Raw genomic sequence first — 21551 nt, 5'->3', positions numbered from 1 at the left:
GTATGATATCTATGTCCAACCAAAACTAGTACAGTCTCCCACTGAAAATCGTACGATCGGCAATACACTCAGAGATATTATCGGCAGCCGACAGAAATTTTCTAACCTGTCCGATCGACCAAACGACCGATCTCCGCCGGACGAAAAATGTCGGGACTCTCCACACACGTTCCGAAAATCGTACGAATCCTCGATTCGTACGATCAGATCTTTGCGTCTATGGGCAGCTTAAGACAAGATTTTGCGGGTGTTTGGATATGTGGTAAAAGAGACAAATGAGAGATAATTCCTAGGCAGTGTGCCTGTGTGGTCAAGTGAAAGGTGGATGTTGTTAACTGTGAATAAGATGTGAAGGACAGGGGAGGATCTTGGAGGAAATATAATGAGTTCTGTTTTAGAAAGATTCAGTTTCAGGTGGTGCTGTGACAGGAGGTAATGATAAATGTCACTATTAAATCATTAACTGGATCTACTTTAAATGACCTTGGGAAATTCAACTGAATTGGATTTTTTTAAGGGTATAATGAGGTATTCAAAAATTAGCTGTTAATTAATTAATTCCTAGGAAACCTTGAGGGGAACATTTGTCATTTGGGAAAAGTAAGTATGAATGTAAGAGATATGTTGTTGCTTTCTAAATAGTCTAAATATAGATAACACTTCATGATAAAATGCAGTTGAATGACTGAATGTATTCTGGAGCCTTATATCTTTTTTTAAAAACAAACAAACAAACAAACAAACAAACAAACAAACTATATGACTGTTGGATAGCTGTATCACCAGATATATATTTGTATTTCATGATAGTCAACATGGTTGACCTGGCTGTTCTAGGATCCCTGAATGTGACCCTGTCTGTCAATGATAAATATATGGTAAATGTATAATATAAATACTATATGGTATATAGTCGACAAGGATGAAAAAAAAACACATGCATCAGGTTTTATCTTTGAACATGGGAGTCAGGACCATAAATTACTTCAGCACATTCAGTGAAAATACTACTCCTTTAGATAATTTACTCAAAACAGCAACCAGTAGGGTAGCTTTTATTCAAATAAATAAGCGTAAAAAATACACCCTGTGCATAATAACTTAGTTATTTGATTCAGTAAGCAGTTTTAGGAAAATAAAGAAGTGAAGTATATTTTTCCTTTAAGTAACTGAATTTAACCCCTGAGACAACTGAAGGTTGGAAGGTGCTCATGAGAAAAAAGGTAACTCAAATAATGCCATCCAAATAAGCTAATTACTGTTTCTGTGGAGTTTCTGTGGAGTCCAGACAGCGCCATCAAACACTTTAAAAAGGATTGATGAGAGGCTGAAATGGTGTGTGAGGCAGGTTATTCAGTGAGCTGAACGCTCCGCTACTGTGCTGCCTTTTTTTCTGCATTCAGCCACTCCATAGAGCTCACAAAAGAAACCACTAGTTGGGTAAAACAAACAATTAGAGAAGATATCGCAATCTGTACTAATTCACAGGCTCCTTAACTGGCCACAACCTACATATTTCATAATTTTTGTCTGACAGATTCCTAGAAATGCAGACTATGTCAGATGCTGCACATTTTTTCTTATTCTCAATTTCTGTTAATTCTGAATGAAGCCCTTGCCTCTCATGTGCTGATGGTTCAGATAAAAAGAGACTCCTGTCAGTGAAAGGACATTAGTGCAAGCAGCTCTGTGTGTGTGTGAGTGTGTGTGGGTGGGCGGAGGCAGGACACAGACTGGGAGGGAAAATAAATGAAAGCTCCAGAAAACCAGAGACATCCCCATCACAAAGTGCACAGCTCCATTGCCACAATGACTCTCAGAATGAACAGGGCACCTTAGTATCTAACACAATTATATTAGGGGCTGCTGAGACTGAAGCAAGCTGTATGCAACTGCAAAGAATACTAGGCTTCCATGGGCAATGAAATCTGGGACTTTGTGTAGAGGCTGAAGGAGTCGTGGGCATTGGAGTGCCAGTGTAACTCAAACTTGATTTTTGGATTGTTCAAAATCTGCTCTGTCCTGGCAAAGCTGGAAGTGTCTAAACTGTATTATCTGTACTTACTGGACTGTACACCCCTGACAGAACCTACAAACCCTTTGGTGTGATGAGAAGATTCCCTGAGTGATTGGTGAAGGTCTGCTAGCGGCTGCCAACCACCCAACCTGGAGCTGTGGATGAGGTGACTGGAGGAGGCTTGCTTGTTCCTGACCAACATGAAGTCTTTGGGGATCATCTTGCTCATTGCAGGGACTGGTAAATGTCTATTTTAAACAATTAACTGGAATATGCCTTGGACAAAGTCCACTAAAAAGAAAGCTAGACACATATTTGGGTTAGTGAGGAACAGTAAAAGAATTTAAACCTGCCTAGCCCAACAGTCTCTATTCTGAGTTGTCTTAATTGGTGAATTGTGGTCTGGAAAAGTTTTAAGCATTGCTTATTTTAGGATCTGATCCAGGGACTCAGACCACCTGCTTTGCAGGGAGAGTCTCCCATATGAACAGGCGGATCAGTCAAGGACTGGCACTTTGACAGTTCCACCTGTGCTATGGGGATTATAACCTGCACTGCTGTCAGACTTTCCCAGCACCAGGCAGGCATCTACTGATCAATCTGGTAGTCTCAGTTCTCAGCAGTTGGCAAAAAAAAGTCTTATGCAAAGTAGAATATATTTCTCAGTAATGTATCATTTACATTTAAATGCCACTCAGTCTCTGCTATTAGCAGCTGTGACCAAGATGACTAAGATTTGTTGTAGGTGCTGCCAATCAAAATACCAATTGTGCTAAATAGCACTGATACAATGTTAACTTTTTATTTTTTTCCAAATTACCTTTGTGACCAAAACCTTGGTTTATATATCTTGTTTTAATGACCTTTTTTGCTATTTTAGTATTCAGGGGGGGTCATGGTAACCCACCCGTAACAGCTTATGTATAATGTTTGTGAAGGAAACTGCACCATTCTTATACAATTCTTATAAAATTTATTTTTTATTACTGCAAGAAGTTCTGCAGCAGCTTAGTTTGCCTTAACTGTGCACGCTACTTGATTTGCTTTCCTGCCAAGAAAACACTTGGTATAATATAGTTGAATACTATTAATTTAACTTTCAGCCCATAATCTAATTTTTTTGTGATCATGCTTGTGGGTCCTGTTTTAGACAGTGCCAGACAGTGAAGCTTTTTTATCCAATGAATGAATCTGTGGCAAGTAATTGCAACCTATAGATCTACAATTCCAACCATCCCACAGACAACCAACCAAAGGCTTATAAGGATGTTAATAGTTGTAGTTTAACTTTATCTAAAGGGTAACAGGCTGCCCATCCCTGTTCTATAGTGATCCAATCATCTCATTACATTTAAATGTACAGAATGAGCTCATGCAATATCACCCTGTATTCTTCTGGTTCAGTAAAAGGTAAATTCATCTATTAACAGACAGTTTGGTTAATTACATTTGGCACCAGGAAATGTGATAATATACTGCCAATATTCCCAATGAGGCATATTGTCCTTTCGTTGCTTACAGAAGCCAGGATATAGTCCCATAGGTATTGTTTCCTTTTATTGCCAGTAGATAATATGGAAGCTGTAGCGTGGAACTAAAATACCCCGCTGGGAATATACCTTCTCCAGATACTGTGTTATTCTGTTTTGTCAAGTAACACATGTTAGACACTGCGAAGGGGGATGATAGGATGCCCTGGAGAATAGCAAAATAGACTCTACAGTATAGCAGCATACTGCTACCAGTAAATATAAATATACAAGTATAGTATAGTATAGAGCTTAGTGCAGTTCCCCAGAATACTTTGATCGCTAGAATGTTAGGCAGATAAGAGTTATCCAATATGAAGTTTATGGCCATCCCTCTAGCAGTGGATGGAGGTGTATACTGGTTCACTATTACTATTTTCACTAATTGTTTGACTTTACTGAGTTCGTAACAATGCTCTATAGAGTGGCTGAATGCAGCACAATAGCAAACAAAGTAGTGGAGCATTCAGCCAAGTGAATAACCTGCCTTCCACACACATTTCAGCCCCTCATCAATCTTTTTTAGTTTGATTGTGCTGTCTGGATTCTTGCACATTATAGAAAGTTAACTGGTTTTTGTATGGTTTATTTGGGGACATCTGTTGTTATGAGCACCCTCCAGACTAAAAAAGCTATGCCAAGTTGAGGTTTCAGGTGTCTAAATTAAAGATGCACCAAATCCACTATTTTAGGAATCGGCCTAATATTTTGAGAAAGATTTGGGTGAATACCGTACCGAATCCAACCCCTAATTTGCATATGTAAATTAAGGAAATGAGGGGGGAAAAAGAACCATGGATGCAATGCTTGGCTAAACAAATTTGACTTTCTTGTTTGTGTGATCAAAAGTCATGTGATTTTTTGGATTCGGCTCAGCCAGGCAGTTGGATTCTGCCGAATTCTGCAAAATCTTGGCTGAATCCCGAACCAAATCCTGGATTCAGTGCATCCCTAATCTAAAAGCTTAATAGGGTATTACTGAAATAGAGAATATACACCATTTTGTGGTCTTGCAAATGTTTAGTAAAGAATATTGCCTAGAAGGTTATTATTGCAAGGCAACTTTGTATCTGGATTTTTGTGTTTATTGAAATGAAAGGTAGCTACCATAGTGATTTACCTGCCAAGTGAATATGACATTGTATCCGCAGACTTTTTACTCATATCTCTATGAGCTGCCTTATGTAATAAATGTTATCCATAGATTCTCTCCAAGACAAAGGAGAACCCTTGACCTGCTCATAAAGTCAAGCCAAAAACGATTTCTAAATCCATTACTGAATTACTGACCCACAATCAATTGCAGGGCTATCCAACCTTAGAACTGGAGGTGAACCAGGTCCACCAAGGGATTTTATAGCCTCCAAATGGCCCCAAATTCTCTGTATCCAACAGATCCAGGGACAGTAGCTTTGGCACCTAAGACAAGGGTTGCAATCTGTATCATCACCTACCCATACACCACACCTTTACTTGCTGTATGGCACTATTAGTGGTAGAACACCCCAACTTACACAAGAAGTGACATGAGAGACAATGAGCTGTTATTCATAGATTATGGTATTTGAACAATCAACTATAATTAATAGTTTATGAAATTGCTCCCCACATTAACAAAATGGTTGTACTCTAGGCAAATACCTCTGGTGCTTGCATCTCGCCAGAGAATATTTCCTGAATTGGCTTTTTTAATCCCATCCTGAAGATTACCTTGGACAGCATTTGTGAAAGACCCTTTCAGTTGATTGTGTTGTGTTTCTGAATTACACTTGTAGAAAATCTCACCTGAAAATGATTGAACTAAAATATAGGAGGCCAATAGACATCAAACCTGTGGAAAGTCACAATTCTGTGGTGTTCTATTAAAAAGGAACCTGGGCATCAAGCCCACCAATCTTAGCATTTATCAAGAGTTATTCATGACCTATTCATGAATTTGGGACCTTACAACTTTACACCATTAGTCACTGAGATCTTTGAAGGTCAGGCCAGGTCAGCCATGCTGAAATACATGAAAAGTATAGTAGTACTGGGTTCAACTGTCCCACCACCTGCAGGTGTGGCAATTTTCTCAAAGAAATAATCAGCACATTTGGCTTAGTATGAAAAATAAAATTAGCAGCACAAGAATGAATGTAACCAGCTGGTCAGTGTTCTGTAACAACAATAGACTGAGACCATTTCTTCATATAACCTAAGTTGTGGGGAGATGCTGAGCCCATAAGCAACTATGAAGATCCTTTGCCTGGATATTTGGCAGAAATGTCAGTTGTAACGATTTTGTTGCTTTTATTAAACTGTATTTATGGAATAGATTATAGATGGTAGAGGTGGCATCCCCATTTATTAAAAAGCAGGTAGAGGCTGATGGGAATGCCAGAGTCTCATGCAAAGAGCACATTATTCTGTTTTTCTCTTTTAAATCTCTGTTCCAATAAATGCTTGTTTTTCAATTAAAACATACCATCTGCATTTAAGTATTTCTATAGATATAATTAAAAATGTCTGTGCTTATGTTTACAATGTACTTACTGTACATTGTGGATTAAAAATAGAAATCCTAGGTTTGCAATGCATACATGCACTATGACCCTGTTAGAGAAAATATCAAAAATCTATCTATCTATCTATCATCTATCTATCTATCTATCTATCTATCTATCTATCATCTATCTATCTATCTATCTATCTATCTATCTATCTATCATCTATCTATCTATCTATCTATCTATCTATCTATCTATCTATCTATCTATCATCTATCTATCATCTATCTCTGGGGTCCCCAACTGCCAGTACTGGGCTGCGGACAGTCTTGAACTGAACGCCGAGTATAGGGGACAATTAACTTGGTGTGCCAAATTAGATGCCAGCGCTCCAGAATTTGACGCTCACCCCTCCCGACCCCCCGGCCCCGCCGACCCCCTCCGGCCCCGGCCAGGTCATCTGCTTTTCCATCCATGTGTATGCCTGTCTATGAACAGATCTCTTAACTTTTATGGTGATTATAAAATCACAAGATATTCAGGAATGTTACTTAGTTGGATATCATCCCAGAATGAGCAGAGAGCTGTGTCAGTGCCAGTGTCCACCCAGAAATTTCTGTAAATCCCCCGCCCCTTGTTTTCAGATCTGAGAACCGCAAGTTCCATAGAAAGGTTGTTTCCATTCCCAAAAATTGGGGGGGGACTAACAATGTTGTTTGCCCCATAATTCATGCCAGTGGGACCATAGTGATCAAAACACACCATGTGCCTTTGCCTTTGTTAATTTGTGCATCCCCTTTGTGGCACAAGTAAATCTTATAAATTGCACTGCGTCATTTAAAGAACTGCGTTTTGGTTTTTCTTTTAAAGTATACGTAACTGATATGAAATCTACAAAAGAAATCTAAATTTCCATTTTATCCCGTTTAGGATAATGTGCCCTTTAGATGACTGGGTCATCCTTTTAGTAATGCAGTTCTTTATTCCATGTTACAAGTATTGATTTAGCAGTGCTACATACATTGCTTAAGCACACACCAGCCACTCCCACCCATTTAACATTTCCATGTCCTTGACCTCCTGCCTACCAAAAGAAGCAACAGAGGAGCATGGTAATTACTTACCTCATCTCACTATGAGGTCATTTGAACAGATTTAACTTGCATAATAAAAATGTTATTCTGTAGTACGGCTCCTCATTTATTCTGTAGATTATACAGTTCTGTCATTGGCACCAGAAAAATGTAGGTCCATGTAACATCTTCATGAGCCTTTAAAAGTAAGTAACTGACCAGGATTAAAGAGCTGCTATACTCATATTACCCTACAGAACTTTGCTTAGTACAAGGGAATATCTATGATGGTATAATTTTATAGTATCTCACTGAATAGGTTATTCTAAAACTCAGGGAGCTGCCCCTGCTATTAAGCATTTAATTTGCAGCCCCATCTAGCTTCCCATTCTCCCACTGGCATCACACAACCCCAGGGTCGGACTAGGCCGGTGGGACACTGCGAAAAAAACCTGCTGGGCCCCACTGACCCAGACCTGCTCCCCTCCTAAAATTTTATGTGCTGCTCCCTGACCTCCACCCAGCCCCAATTGAGACAGTGAGAAGAGGAATTAAGGTACAAGTAGGGGGAATTGAGATTAAACCAATAAAATAAATTCCAAATACCACCAAGTCTTCACTCGGGGAGGCTCACTGGCTAGCAAGATGTCTATTCTTGGAGTAAACGCTTTCTAGTGCAGCTCCTCTGAGACTCTTTAAAAGGTGCCTGAAAACCTTTTCCCTTGATTAGAAACAATATTGAATTGCACTCACTGACAGTCTTCTTTTAGTTCAGTGATTTGCAACTCCCAGTGCTCTTGAAGTTTTCTTCAGGTTTACGAATGGACTCAGCGGAATACAAGAAATACTCTATTACTTTAATTTTATCATTGTTTTTACAGTATATAGCCAGCATCATTTACAGAGCTGCGATGTTGGAATGAAAGGAGCAAATAGCTGGTGGGTGGCTTTAAATTTGGGTAGCAGCATCAATAAGTTATATGGAACATTTTCAGCCTTAGAGGTTCATTTACACTGCAGGATTTGATCCAATAGGTTTAACTCATTCATTTTCTACTATTTTCCATAGTTGCATGCATGTAACCACAGAAGCAGCTGTACAGGGGCCAGTAAGGATTATTTGCATACTATAAGCTGTGCTCAGTGATGGGAAAAATATTGTACAGGTTTGGATCCATTATCTGCAAACCTGCTACCCAGATAGCTCTTTATTACAGGAAGGCCATCTCCCATAGACTCCATCAAGGTTGGACTAGTTTCCTGGTGGGACCTGGTCCTCAGGTAGACCCAGACCTGCTCCCTGCCAGATACTGTGGGCCCCAATTCCCAATTGAGGTGGCAGCCCCCGGTGGACCTCACACACCCTAGTCTGACACTGGACTCCATTATAATCAGATAACTTTAAACTCCAAGTTTTTAAAATATATGCATTTTTCTTTGTAATAATAAAACAGTACATTGTACTTGATCCCAACTAAGATATAATTAATCTTTATTGGAAGCAAAACATTACTATTAAATAATACTATGTTTAAATTATTCTAACTAGACAAAGTATTGAGATCCAAAATACGGAAAGAGGCCGTATCCAAAAAAAACCCAGGTCCTGAGCATTCTGGATAATAGGTCCCATCCCTGCACTGTATAAATGAATTACTGACTAGGAATGATACCTTTATCACACAGAGTTTAACAAAGTAAAATCTATTAATGAAGATGAATGGCATAACATTGTTGTGAAGATCATATTCACAAAAGCCTAACTCCAGTTTATGGTTTTCTTGCATGCATGATGTGTTCTGTGTGCCACTTTTATACAGCTGTAGTCAAATTCTAGCATAAAAATAAAGTGACTTTGCTATGTTTTGGCGCATAATCACAAGATTCATATACTTCAAGCAAACTGTCGCCGGCTGCTCCAGATGTCATATCAGCAAAGGTCACTTTTGCTCAAAGCTCAGGACAAATATGCACAACACGCAGATCACAGGTTATAAATTAACCCTATTGTTTTCCTGATAAGGCCAGTTTAACCAATATATATAATATATATATATATATATATGAAGGCTACAGCTGATTACAGTTAAGCAAATGAAAGCTTCTCCATCTGGAATGATGTGGTGACGGATCGTTCCATCTGGCCTCGTGTGTGGGGAGTGGGTGGCTTGCAGTCCAAGTGACATTAAAAAAGAACGTGGATCATGCAAGGTGCTTGTCACCAGCCCATAATGTTATTTACTTAGCTATTAGCTAAAGGTGAGATCTGCCCAGAACACGGCTTCCAAAAACAGCAACATTTGATTTAGATGGAAAAAGGATTTGAAAGCACTGAAGCACGTATAGGCATTAATTCTCGAAGTCATTCTTTGACGCAAACGTTTCATTGGTTGCAGCTTTTATTCTTAATACTGCATGCTCCTAATTTTCTTTCTTTTGAAATAATTTCTATTCCCTGTGATTTTCTTTATAATTTTTTTATATCAATAAATACATACTAGTGAAATAAATACATACTAGGCCTTGGTGTTGTGTGTAAAAAGCCACCACCCTTTAGGTCCTCCTAAAACTGGGGGTAAGTTATAGCCTTGGTACCTCACTACACTTATCTAGTTTACATCTGCCAGTCGGAGCTAACCAGGTGTGCACTGTGACGGACACATAGGACTCCACTGATTTATTGACCAGGTGCAGAAATTTCCTTGGTGTCAGTGGAGTACAGACAAAGCGTACTGCATAAAATACATTGATCTATGGAAAATGAATGACTGCACAAGGGTACTGAGCAGATATCACACATGTGTCTACTTGGTTAAATTCCCTTAGTGCATTGGGACACAAGATTTTTAAGCATCACTTCTCAATCTTTTACTTCCCAAGGCCTCACCTGTTTATCACCCAACCTATGTGCAGCATCATAAATTATAATTAGAGTCACAGAAGCATCAGCAGGTGCCATATATGAAGAACAAGGACTCCATTCAGGCATTCAGCTATAGCGTCATTTATTTTAACTTCCTCTGTCATATCATTATGCACTATATTATGATATTATTAATATTGTCTTGTCTAGAACTGCATTTATGCCAGGAGAAACAAATATGTGTATGTGTTAGAGAAACTGTGCTTATAGGGTCCTTTTATTGAATTCTACATTGTATACCAACATAATTCAAATTTCTAAAGGATATTTGTATAAGGTGTGAGGTGTCCTAGATGGTTGTTAGACACCTGTCATTGAACTGCCAATATTCTATTCTAAACCTGGCCCCCTCCCTTCATTTAACATTACAGTCAACAACATCACCCTTCATCCAGTTTCCTACATCAGGAATAGACTCTCCGTCACCTTCTGAGCTCACACTGGATCAGTGACAAGGTCCATCCAATCAAAATGTACACACAGTTTTTGTAATCATTGATATATGTTTCTATTACAGTTACCGTCTTGTATGCAAATATACCAGCACGAAGTGATTGCTTACAAGAGGAGCAAGCTTGTCAGCAAGATGTACAGTGCAATTCCAGTTACCATATCTTCCAGGACTGCTCACGTGCAGCAATGTCTAGTTCTAGGTGTCAGGAGGCTGTTTTGGTTCTTCAGCAAAGCTCTTTGTTGAACTGCAAGTGTCAGCATCGCATGAGAAGAGAAGATCATTGTCTGAATGTCTACTGGACTGTCCATCCTGTACAGGGTAATTTGTGCTCATGTTTTGCTTTATGCCACTGATTACTTCATGACGACTCTTCTAACCAACAACTGAAGTTGCTACATATCAATATTGCCTTAAATAAGAAGTTTTTTAGTTGTAAGCTCCACTCCAATGTTTGTTTAGTCCCCCATGCACATAAATTACATAACCTTTACAGAATATTTTCTGTAGTTAAGGACCATGCCACTTAAGTGACAACTTTTAGCAGCCTGAAAAATGATTCTTTAATAGATACAATAGTAGTCCATGGGTTGTGTCCCAGAAAATACAATGAAACCCACAAGTAACCTGTACAGCATATCCCTATTTTTTGGAAACCTTGGAAACCTGTAGCTAATGTATGTCTTTCTATCTTCTGTGACTTAGATGACCTGGTCTTTGATGAGTCTCCTTATGAAGAATCAGAGTTTGAAAACATGGTGACTTCAGACTACAGTCGCCTGGTTGAGAGTGGTAAGTTTTTACCAGTGAAGAATTTTGGTGACATTTTTTATACGTAACTGTAGAAATGAGGACGCACTCCTGAGGCACACCGATGTGGTAAAACTCGATTTTGTCCCATGAATTAAAACAACCTCGTCCTAACGCATTTCGTATCTAGAGATACGTAATCATAGGCACATCTCTAGATACGAAACACGTTAGGACGAGGTTGTTTTTATTCATGGAATAAAATCAAGTTTTACCACATCTGTGTGTCTTAGGAGTGGGTGCTCATTTCTACAGTTGTCTGCACCATCACCCCAAGCTACGGGTTCGGGCACTGCACCTGAGCCACCACTTGATACCAGTGAGTGCGAATCACAAATGTTTCACTTTGCCGTGTAATTTGTGCCCGAAGGAGAAGGACCTGGGGGTTATTACAAAATAACCTGTGTGCCACTAGTCTAAAGATGTCCACATGTGGGTTACAGATACCCTTGGAATGAGATGGGATATCAGGACTGTTTGGAGTCACAGGATGATGGGAAAATTTCTTTGATTTAATCAGTCCAAAAAAAGGCCAAATTGTCTAAAAAAATTATGCCTGTGTAGCCAGCTTGGAGCCCTAGGGAAAATTGCACTTAGTTAAATAAAGACCAGTCCTGGGGATAAAAGACCAGATTGAAAAGAGGGTTATTTGCTTATTTGGGAAGAATCCTGTCTCTGTCCCTAATCTCTATTCACAGACATCTGTTTTTGTGTGCTTCCTTCTTGATAAGGAATATTCCACAGAGCTATTTTCACTTTCTAGTGCTATCTGTTAGAAAATCCACCAGTTTTAGGGTAAGGTCACACTGTGAGATTTGGGGAGATTTAGTCGCCCAGCGGCTTCGGACGACTTTTGGAAAACGAAGCGCCGCAAGTGCCATGCCAAAGGCGTATATTTCATTGTAGCAGGTGGAAGACAGGGGGAAGCAGTTTGGGGAGATTAGTTGCCCCAAAGAAGAGGCAATTAATCGCCGGGCGACTAAATCTCCCCGAATCTCACAATGTGACCTTACCCTTAGGGTGGTGGCATACGCTGTTACTTGGGGTGATTAGTCGTCCATCGACAGACAGCAATTGTACGAAAGCTATGTCCGAGTGACAATCTCCCATTGATATCATCAGGCAATACATGAATGGATAGTATCGTTAGCCGATATAAATCTTATAACCTGTCCAATCAACTTAACAACTGATTGCCATGGCATGAAAAATGTAGAGACGATCGACACACGGTCCGAAAATCATCCGAACCTTAGCTTTGTACAATGATATCTTTGTGTCTAGCTTTACTGAGTTTAGGGACCAACACACAGTATACAGATTGAGAAGAGACAATCAGGTTGACAAAACAGTCAGGTTTTGGAACTTCAAGTAACAATTACAAAAGCAACCCTATCAGCGAAAAACAATCAATATGACCTATAGGTAACTTTTAATGTACCTGTACATGAATATTCTGAAGATTAGTTTTAGTCACTTTTCTCTTACTTTAAGGAGTAATAAATCATGCTACTTGTTTCTGTGCATATGTACTTTTATTTATTGCAGGCTTTGTCCCGACAATTTTACCATTACTGTATTGTAACAATGTACAGCGATGCATATAAAGTAGTACTACATAGAAACTTATGGAGAAAGCACTAAAAATACAATCTTGTATTGAAAACATGGATCACCACAAGACACTGGTCTGTTCAAACTTGTAATTATGGCATGACATGTGGTATTAAACACAATATTCCAGAGAACCGATGTCTGGATAAAAGTAGAATATTTCACTAAAAACAACAAAAGAAAATGTATAAGGAGGGTATAAAAAGTGTTTTACAAATGAATTCTGTAATGTATAATATTCGGGGATGCACCCATATCTGTTATGAGTCAAGTTGGGAACCTTGTTGCAGGTGACGCATGGCATGTGCAAAATTGTGGCTCGGCCTTGATTTTGTGGGTGTCATGTCGGGCATGCAAAATGGCAGTTCATTTGCAATTCCCCCTCTGCCCTTTTCTTTTGGGTCTTCACCCTCTGTTGCTACGCCACTGCCCCTGTTTTAAAATATGAGGAGTTTAGAAGTGATCTGGGAGTTTAGAAGTGATCTGGGAATGTACAAATGCTGTATAAAAAGACTTTGCCTTGCACCTTTATATGCTCATTGAACTCCTGGGTGACTTCTAATATCACTGTTTTTTATTACAAAATAATATAACACAATTGTACAAAAATATTTGACTCGCTGGTCAGAAAGCAAGTTTCTTATGCAGAGGTTGCCATACTTTTTGAGGCAAAATGCATTGCAACATTTGTTAAAATCCCCCTTAGCCAGGTGGAATTTCAGCAACCCATGCCTCATGCTTTGTTGTCTGTTCTCCTAATCTGACCCTGGCTGGTGGGTATCACTAGTACAAGAGTGCTCTCCTGCATGACTCCTCATGTTACCTGTACGTCTTGGTGATGCGTGATCATTTACCCAAAATAGAGAAAGTGAGACAAGTGTTTATTCAGAGCTCATTGTCTGATTTGAAGGGGTAGTAGTCGGCAATAGTAAGGGTAGAAATAAAAACAATGATCCATTAGCAGTTTGTGAAACTACAAAAAACAACCTTTTTTATTTGGCTCATGGTGAACATACGTGTCAATTGCCCCTTTAAGACTAATTTATATTAGAAACATATTCCTGAAAAAATGAGTAGCTGGAACATGAGAAAACATTTTGAAGCCCCGAGATGAACCTCTCCATAAATGTGTGGGAACAGAGGATAATAGCCAGAATACACTGCCAATAAATGTGGTGAAAACTGAGTCTTGGAAGATTATTTCTTTGTAAATAATAATTCATTCTTTGCTTACTGATGGGAAAGCATTAAGGGTACTTATGATATCTGTAGAGCTTCACTGTTTCAGTGAAAATAAAGAAAATATATACTTGACTTATATAAAGAGAGTATATTATCACCTTGATCATTACAGATCCCAGCCTCCTCATGGACACCAGTAATGTGTGCTTACAACAATCCAATATTTGTAGCTCCAACAACAAGTGCACTCGCCACAAGACCGCGTATGCAAGCCAATGCAACCAGCGCAATGCTGAAGGTTCCTGTGACAGACGCAAATGCCACCGGCACCTAAGAAATTTCTTTGACAAAGTCTCTGAGGAGTTTACTAAGCGTCTCCTCTTCTGTCCATGTGAAGACAGCTACTGTGCAGAACGCAGAAGGCGAACTATTGTACCTGAGTGCTCCTTTGAGGAAAAGTCCAAGAAAAACTGTCTGCAGCTCCAACACTCCTGCGTTGCAGACATAGTATGCAGGTAAATCATGGCTGGTGCCATCTGAAAACGATGTCGAGGCACACTGTGCTGATACTATATGAGTCAAATAATAAATAAACAATAATAAAACAGTAGCTTGCACTTGATCCTAATTAAAGTATACTTAAACCTTATTGTAGGCAAAACAATCCTATTCTTTTAATTAGTGTTTAAATGATTTATTAGTAGACTTAAGGTATGAAGATACAAATTATGGAAAGACCCCTTACCCAGAAAACCCCAGATCCAGAGCATTCTGTAAACAGGTCCCATACCTGTATACCAATAAATATATCATGCTGTAATATAGTCTAAAGGTGAATTGCCCCCTTAAATTGGGATTTTGTGGAGGCATGGGACACACAAACATCAATTCTGCAGTATCAGCCTTTAATATAAAATTAAGCCATTATTATGGATTTTGAATATAGTACTAGTGTCCCTTATTTCTTAACGTTTTAGTGTGTAGTAGAATAGGAACAAGCTCTAATTCTTACAGTATTGACAACAGTAAATCAATCCATGAACTAATGATTTGCCAGGGCTTCCCACACACCTTGTGCTTCTCAGACACATTTCAATATCTTTTTATGAAGATAAAATGCTTAATGATTTGAAAGCCAGCTGCTTCATTTATTTCTACTGGTGAATATTAAATCCTTGAAAAAAAAAAAAAAAATATCGGGGATAAAATTTCCAACAATTTTCCAGCTGCTGGGAAAATAGCATATGTATTAAAATACCTCTAATGATTCCTAAACCTATATACAGGTGATATAGGGGGAGATGATGAGCCTGAGATACTGAGGTGAGGTAGGTAACATTCTGTTAGATGGAAACAAATGAGCTTATATAGTAATTAGTCAATTAATCATTGGACATATCCTTGGATAATAGTAACACACTAATTCCTTTTAGGTCACATTTGGCGGATTTCCAGAAAAACTGCTATCTGTTTGACAAAACCTCAGAAGACTGCCCCCCTGAGAAGTACGGTCCCTGCCTGCAGTCCTACATTAGGATGATTGGTAACTGTTTTTTTTTTCTTTATAATATGAAAACTAACTTGAAAACTAACTTACGACAAACTAATGAGTATGACATAAGTGGCAGCAGAAGTGGGTTAATTTGTGGCACAGTTATCCCCTCTATAACCTCTCGCTCTGCTGTAGTTATCCCCTCTATAACTTCTCTGTTATAGGAATGTGTAATATTGTCTGAACCTATGCCCATAAAGCCCATTTGTAATCATTTTTTGGATTTTTAAAATGACATGAAAGCTAATAATAGTGTTTTTAATGAGATTGTTAATAAACACTGGATAAAGATACCAGATTTACCAGAAATGATCAGGATTCTGTAAATCAAAAATCCAGCCTATGAGTTGGTAGGTGCTAAGGAACAGTCCATCACCCCAGATCCAAAAACATGTAGTATTCCAGTTATCCAATAATTTGTTCAGTAGTTATTTCATAATGTTTGCATCTATCAAGCTAGTAGGGGTTTAAAGGCTGTGTAAAATAGTTCCCAGATGTCTTTCTGCAACAGGTACACATTCTTTACTCCCATTTTCTCTACATCACCTGTTTTTAAAGCTTGCATTTCTTAAAAACAGGTACTGTGATGACTCCAAATTACATTAACAACTCTAGCATGGATGTGTCTCTCTGGTGCACCTGTGATGGCAGCGGCAACCAGCGAGAAGACTGCAACACGGTACTTGGAATGTTTACCAACAACAAGTGCTTCAGTAAGTTAAACTACCAGCAGACTCTCACTCATATATACATACACAAGGGTAAAGGAACCTTTAAAAAGAAAGCTATTTGGGAGTAGGCTGAGTTTATGATGTGGCTGTGGCTGTCCAAGAAAAGCAGAATGTTGAAAAACTGCATTACAGCCTTGGACCACTTAGCTGCTGTGGGCTCGGTAACATTCCTAGTTGTCTGGGGAAAGTCTTTCTAAAGCTCATATAACAATGGCAAGTGGGTTGTAAAAAAACTAATACATTCTTTATGATAAATAGATGAGGAAATGAGTTTACAAAATGGTGCCTGCACAAAGCTTGGATCAATTTCATGTAGGTTTTCCGATACATTGAGAGCCAGTGCACCCTATTAGCTTTAGGGACTCTTGATTGTCTTGATAGCAGTTACTATTTTATACGATGAGACATGCACAGCTGTTCACAGCTACACATTCATGGCTAATAAAATAGCAGCTGTCTTATCTGAAAAGTGAGACAAAAGCTACATGAATCTTAGAACCCTTGGCCGTTCCTTGAATGCTTTGCTATTGCTTTGTAATTAACTCTGCATATTTATGTCAAAGTTCTCTCACTAGACGGGTTTTATATTGTCTAAGGATTTTCAGACCACTCTTGTAGGATTGTTAGCTAACAAAATGTTTGGTATTGATTAAGTAAGTAACAGATTTTGGCAAGTAAAACTGAATGAATAGGGCTTGGGCTAGACATACCGTTTGTCTATTGTTTAAATCATGAATTATGGGTTTCTGTTATTTCTAAACAAGACAAGCAGGGTAATTAAAGCTCCTACATGTTTGGCCTGTGTGAGGTAGAAAATTAGATTACCGGAGCTAAAACAATCCCCATGCATTTTGGATTTTTGTTTTTCTGAGCACTGGTAATCTCATTATCTACCTTGCAAGAACCAAACATGGGTTAGCTTCCAGTGTAGGACTGGGCAGGAAGGACACAGGGAAAAAACACGGTTGGTCCCACCTGCACTGTCCACTCTCCCCCTTGATGACAGCCACAAAGATGGAAGTACACAGCAGTGCGCTTGCGTGTGTGTGGGGGTGGCTGTGTGAGGACAATCACTGATTAAGAAGGCCAGGGAGTCCGAGCATGGAGCTGCAAACTACTTGTGTGAGGACTGTCACCAGGTGCCGGGAGGGGAGTCTTTCAGTTCGCATGGTCATGTCATAGTCCCAATGGGCCCTGAAATCCCAGTCCATTTACTGTACCTGTTTGCCTTCTTCAAGCAATAGCACAAACCATAGATTTTTTGTTATTAAAACAAGTCTAAGTATTCACTGAACATGTTGGAATCATCTCGTGGAGTCTCAGAGCTATAGATTGATGATAGTACCCCTGGTGTTTACCCTGGCATTTGCATTTGTCTGAATCGCAGAAGATAGGGACTATCTGTAGTCCTTTCTTCAATCTGACCACTAAAACCATTGTTGGGAACAAGAATTGCTATCACATAAGAATTCAGTCATATGAGTTTCTGAACATCTATACTCATAGAGTTGCAAGCATGTTTCTGAAATAGATTAGGTTTCATTTTTAGTCTCAAACATATTTTTACAATTTGTAAAAGCAAATATTTATTTCTTCATTTTCCCATATTCTTTTATCCATAGGAGTCAGGGGTTACAGCTGCAACAAATCATGCATTTATTTAATCTTGGCAAGTGTACAGGACATTAAACGTGTGTCAGGATCTCACACTGTGTAAATTATTAGAAACAGACTACATTAAGCATCACAGTGTATTCCTGCCCTTCTACAGGAATGGAATTTATTATGATTTGAATATTTCATGACTATAAAAAGCTTCCTTTCTTCCATTTAATTTCTGCTCCTTTGTAGCACAGGTTCAGGCAGCAGCAATCCATACATTATACAATGGGTGTGTAATGCGCAGCATTAAATCAAAACATCTTCTAAATGACCACGAAATTCCCACTTTATGTAGAACATGAGAAAAAAACTGTTGTAGCTTTCTAATGCAAATTGATCATTTTCCACATTTTCATAAAACTACAAAAGTCTCAGAGTCAAAATTAGGAGCAACACAAGGGCAGAATTACATGAATATAAAAATGTCATACAATGATGCCTGTGAAGCCCATGGGTGGGCAGTAGGCCATAAAAAATCTTAATAAAATCAGAAGGTGCAATGCTCATAAGCATCATGGAATTTCGGTATGGACAGGCACATTCTGTTAGATGGAAACCTGTCTGCTTCATGTATATTCATCTCATGCATATGTCCTTACAGGCCAATGTTTGTACAGTAATGTTTTCGCTGAAAAAGCCCTACCATTTGTTGCTAATGGGGGTTGGGACATTGATGTCAATTATGCCCATTTAGTCCAATCTTGTCTTCAAATGATAATGGCAATTTTATTTGTCAGGACATGATTTACTGCTGGACTTTAGAATCGTAACTTATCTGTTCCCAAAATAGCATTACCTTTTCTATTCAGAATGTTAGTAGGGTACTCGTTTCTAGTAAACAGTCAGTCACATTTACATGATCTAGTAGATTAACGTTTGAAATATCGAATTCTCTTTGCTACAGAAAACGCCATTGCTGCAGAGATAAATCGTTATCAACCACAACCCAATACGCATGTGCCTGTTATTTCAGCGCCTGTACAGGTAAAAATATGGAAAATCATTTATCTATTTCTATATGAAAGAACATATATACTGTATTAACCAGGATTTGATGGGTTATGTTAGAAAAGATGGGTATGTTAGAAAGTGACAATTGTATCTTGCTAGTAAGAAAGCCGTTGTGTAGCGTTGTCTGTAAATGATCTAGGAAAAGTTGTGGGTCTAAATCATAAATATCTCCATTTTTATAGGCAACTGACCAAAATAGCATTGAGTTGGAAGGCTTGAATAAAGTCCTTATTCATAACGACAACAGCTTGACTAATGAAGCATCATATGGAAAGAGAAATACGGCATCCAGTGTGTCTTGTCCATCCTTGGCTTTGACCCTGCTAAGTCCACCAATTCTCCTTTGGCTCTCAAAAGCATTCTTTTTGTTGTAAACAATCCCAGAAAACTCACATACATACATAGCACAATTGTATGAACTTCACAAATATGTAACAGTAACGGCTTTTCATCTGATTCATAAAACTATCGGCTGACTGAGGACTGTTCCTGCTTAAAAAGCCTGGTAGAACTTTGAAGTTGTCATTCATGATTCAGCTTTTCTGCTGTGAAATAGGTACGCTAATAGACTGATGAAAGCTGCCTGTCCAGCAATGAAAGTCTTAGCTTTGTAAAGAACCACCAACTGACATCTTTCTTCAGCTGCAGAGACTTCTGGTAAATTGATGAAGATGCGAGGAGACAAATAACTGTCTTTCTTCACAGAAGCATGTAAAACGTAAGACTGGTGACGTTGGGTTGAGAATGATGAGATGAATTTAATGCTTATCATATCAATGTAAAATACTTCTGAGTACTTTGGAAAAAACTGTTGTGGTTTCAATGTTCCAGAAATAGAGAGATCGTACTACTGGCATTTAAAAAATAACCCTTAAAGGCATATTGCTTACATATTCAGTGTTTGTTGTAGTGTTCCAGTCAATCTCAGTGAAACTTGTATAAACTACTGCTGGTTACAGTCGTCTGTCTCCCATGGGATACAATCTATTGGCTGCGGGCCAGCCAGTTGTATTACTTTTGATTTGTAGGCCGAGTGAATCACATGGGAAGCAGGAGGGCAGTTCTACCCTAATTGTAAAGACTAAAGTCTGATTGGAGCATAGATAAGTAAGTCCAAATAGTTGAAGGAGGGACCTACACAATATGGAGCCAAGAACAGTTGCTCCCTGTGTGGCCGAGAGAAGCAATGTCAAAATGTTAGTATGTTCTCTAGGCAAGAAATGTACTTAAATTAAAATTGTAGAGGGTATATGACAAGGAACTGGAGTACTAGATCCATAAAAATGCTTTTATGCTTCTGCTGGTGTAAAATCACATTTGTCATCATATGTTTTGTCACTGTGACTTTTCTACATTTCAAACACTACATTCCTATTGAAAGTGAAAATATACTCTGTTTAAAGGCTTATGACTCACTTTCATTTTATTTTCCTTTGCAGCTATTTTTATTAGTTATTTGAGTGATACCTAAAGGTAAAGTTTATCTTGCTCAAAGCCCCTTACTTATCTGCGTACAGTATTTGTATGTGCTGCAATACTGCTTGTTCTGCTGTGGTAATATTAAATGTGCCCCAAACCATCGTGAACCAATCATCTGCATTTTGAGACAACATTTGTGCATATGTGCTGAACTAGTGGTGCTTCAAATTACATGTATTTTATTGCCACTGCTTTTAGAAAGTAGTAAAAACTGACAAATCTGGTGTGATATGAGCCTGAAGGTGGCCACACACAGGTTTACAGCTCAAGGATGTAGTGGGTCAACACAGCATGGACGCCTTTCTATTGTTATAACACTTACAATCATATCTTCACGTGTGTGTTGCTAACTTTACAGAGAAAAGAGTTTGAATCAAAACATAGGCACATACCATTGTTTATCTCAATATAAAAACTCAGATGCAGCTTTAGAATTCAATGTTTTCCAGTGGAAAATCCTTTCACCGCATATCTCAAAAAGCACAAATAATAATAAAAAAATGAAAACCAATTGCAAATTGTCTCGGAATGTCACTCTCTACATCATAATAAACGTTAACTCAAAGGTGAACAATCCCTTTAATATTGTAATATTGTTAATTCGGTGCATTGCTTCCCCCCCCCTTTATTTTTTTTGTACCATTGCTCTGTAAAAAGGAGAAAGTTGCACAGCAAGTTACTAGGGCTCATAAAAGAGGAACTATTGCAAAAAGGAAAATTTAATATAGACTTCATCATACTGAAATAAGAAACTTTCTAAATACAATCAACTAAAAGATGTAATACCATTGTTTATCTCAATATAAAAACTCAGATGCAGCTTTAGAATTCAATGTTTTCCAGTGGAAAATCCTTTCACCGCATATCTCAAAAAGCACAAATAATAATAAAAAAATGAAAACCAATTGCAAATTGTCTCAGAATGTCACTCTCTTCATCATAATAAACGTTAACTCAAAGGTGAACAATCCCTTTAATATTGTAAGGATATTTGAACATCCAATATTAGCAATGAGTAGCTGCCAATAGGC

At 38.4% G+C, this 21551-nt stretch overlaps 1 protein-coding gene across 1 annotated transcript; it reads left to right on the top strand.

Annotated features, from left to right (window-relative positions):
• Positions 1-1738: 1738 nt before the first annotated feature.
• On the top strand, positions 1739-21031 carry gfra3.L (GDNF family receptor alpha 3 L homeolog). The gene is made up of 8 exons (XM_018252278.2): positions 1739-2257; positions 10546-10800; positions 11185-11271; positions 14258-14600; positions 15519-15628; positions 16216-16350; positions 18935-19014; positions 19224-21031. Exons 1-8 carry the CDS (start codon positions 2218-2220, stop codon positions 19413-19415), a joined length of 1242 nt encoding a protein of 413 aa, XP_018107767.1. The 5' UTR covers positions 1739-2217; the 3' UTR covers positions 19416-21031.
• Positions 21032-21551: the final 520 nt, after the last annotated feature.

The sequence above is a fragment of the Xenopus laevis genome, chromosome 3L (assembly GCF_017654675.1).
Source record: "Xenopus laevis strain J_2021 chromosome 3L, Xenopus_laevis_v10.1, whole genome shotgun sequence".
Lineage (NCBI taxonomy): Eukaryota > Metazoa > Chordata > Amphibia > Anura > Pipidae > Xenopus > Xenopus laevis.
Note: the sequence above shows the minus strand (reverse complement) of the source record. Positions and strands in the feature narration are given on the sequence as shown.

Coding starts and splice junctions, on each gene's coding strand:
- gfra3.L (XM_018252278.2), top strand. CDS start 2,218: ATGAAGTCTTTGGGGATCATCTTGCTCATTGCAGGGACTG. Junction 10,801..11,184: donor GACTGTCCATCCTGTACAGG/GTAATTTGTGCT, acceptor TCTGTGACTTAG/ATGACCTGGTCTTTGATGAG. Junction 16,351..18,934: donor TACCAACAACAAGTGCTTCA/GTAAGTTAAACT, acceptor TCTTTGCTACAG/AAAACGCCATTGCTGCAGAG.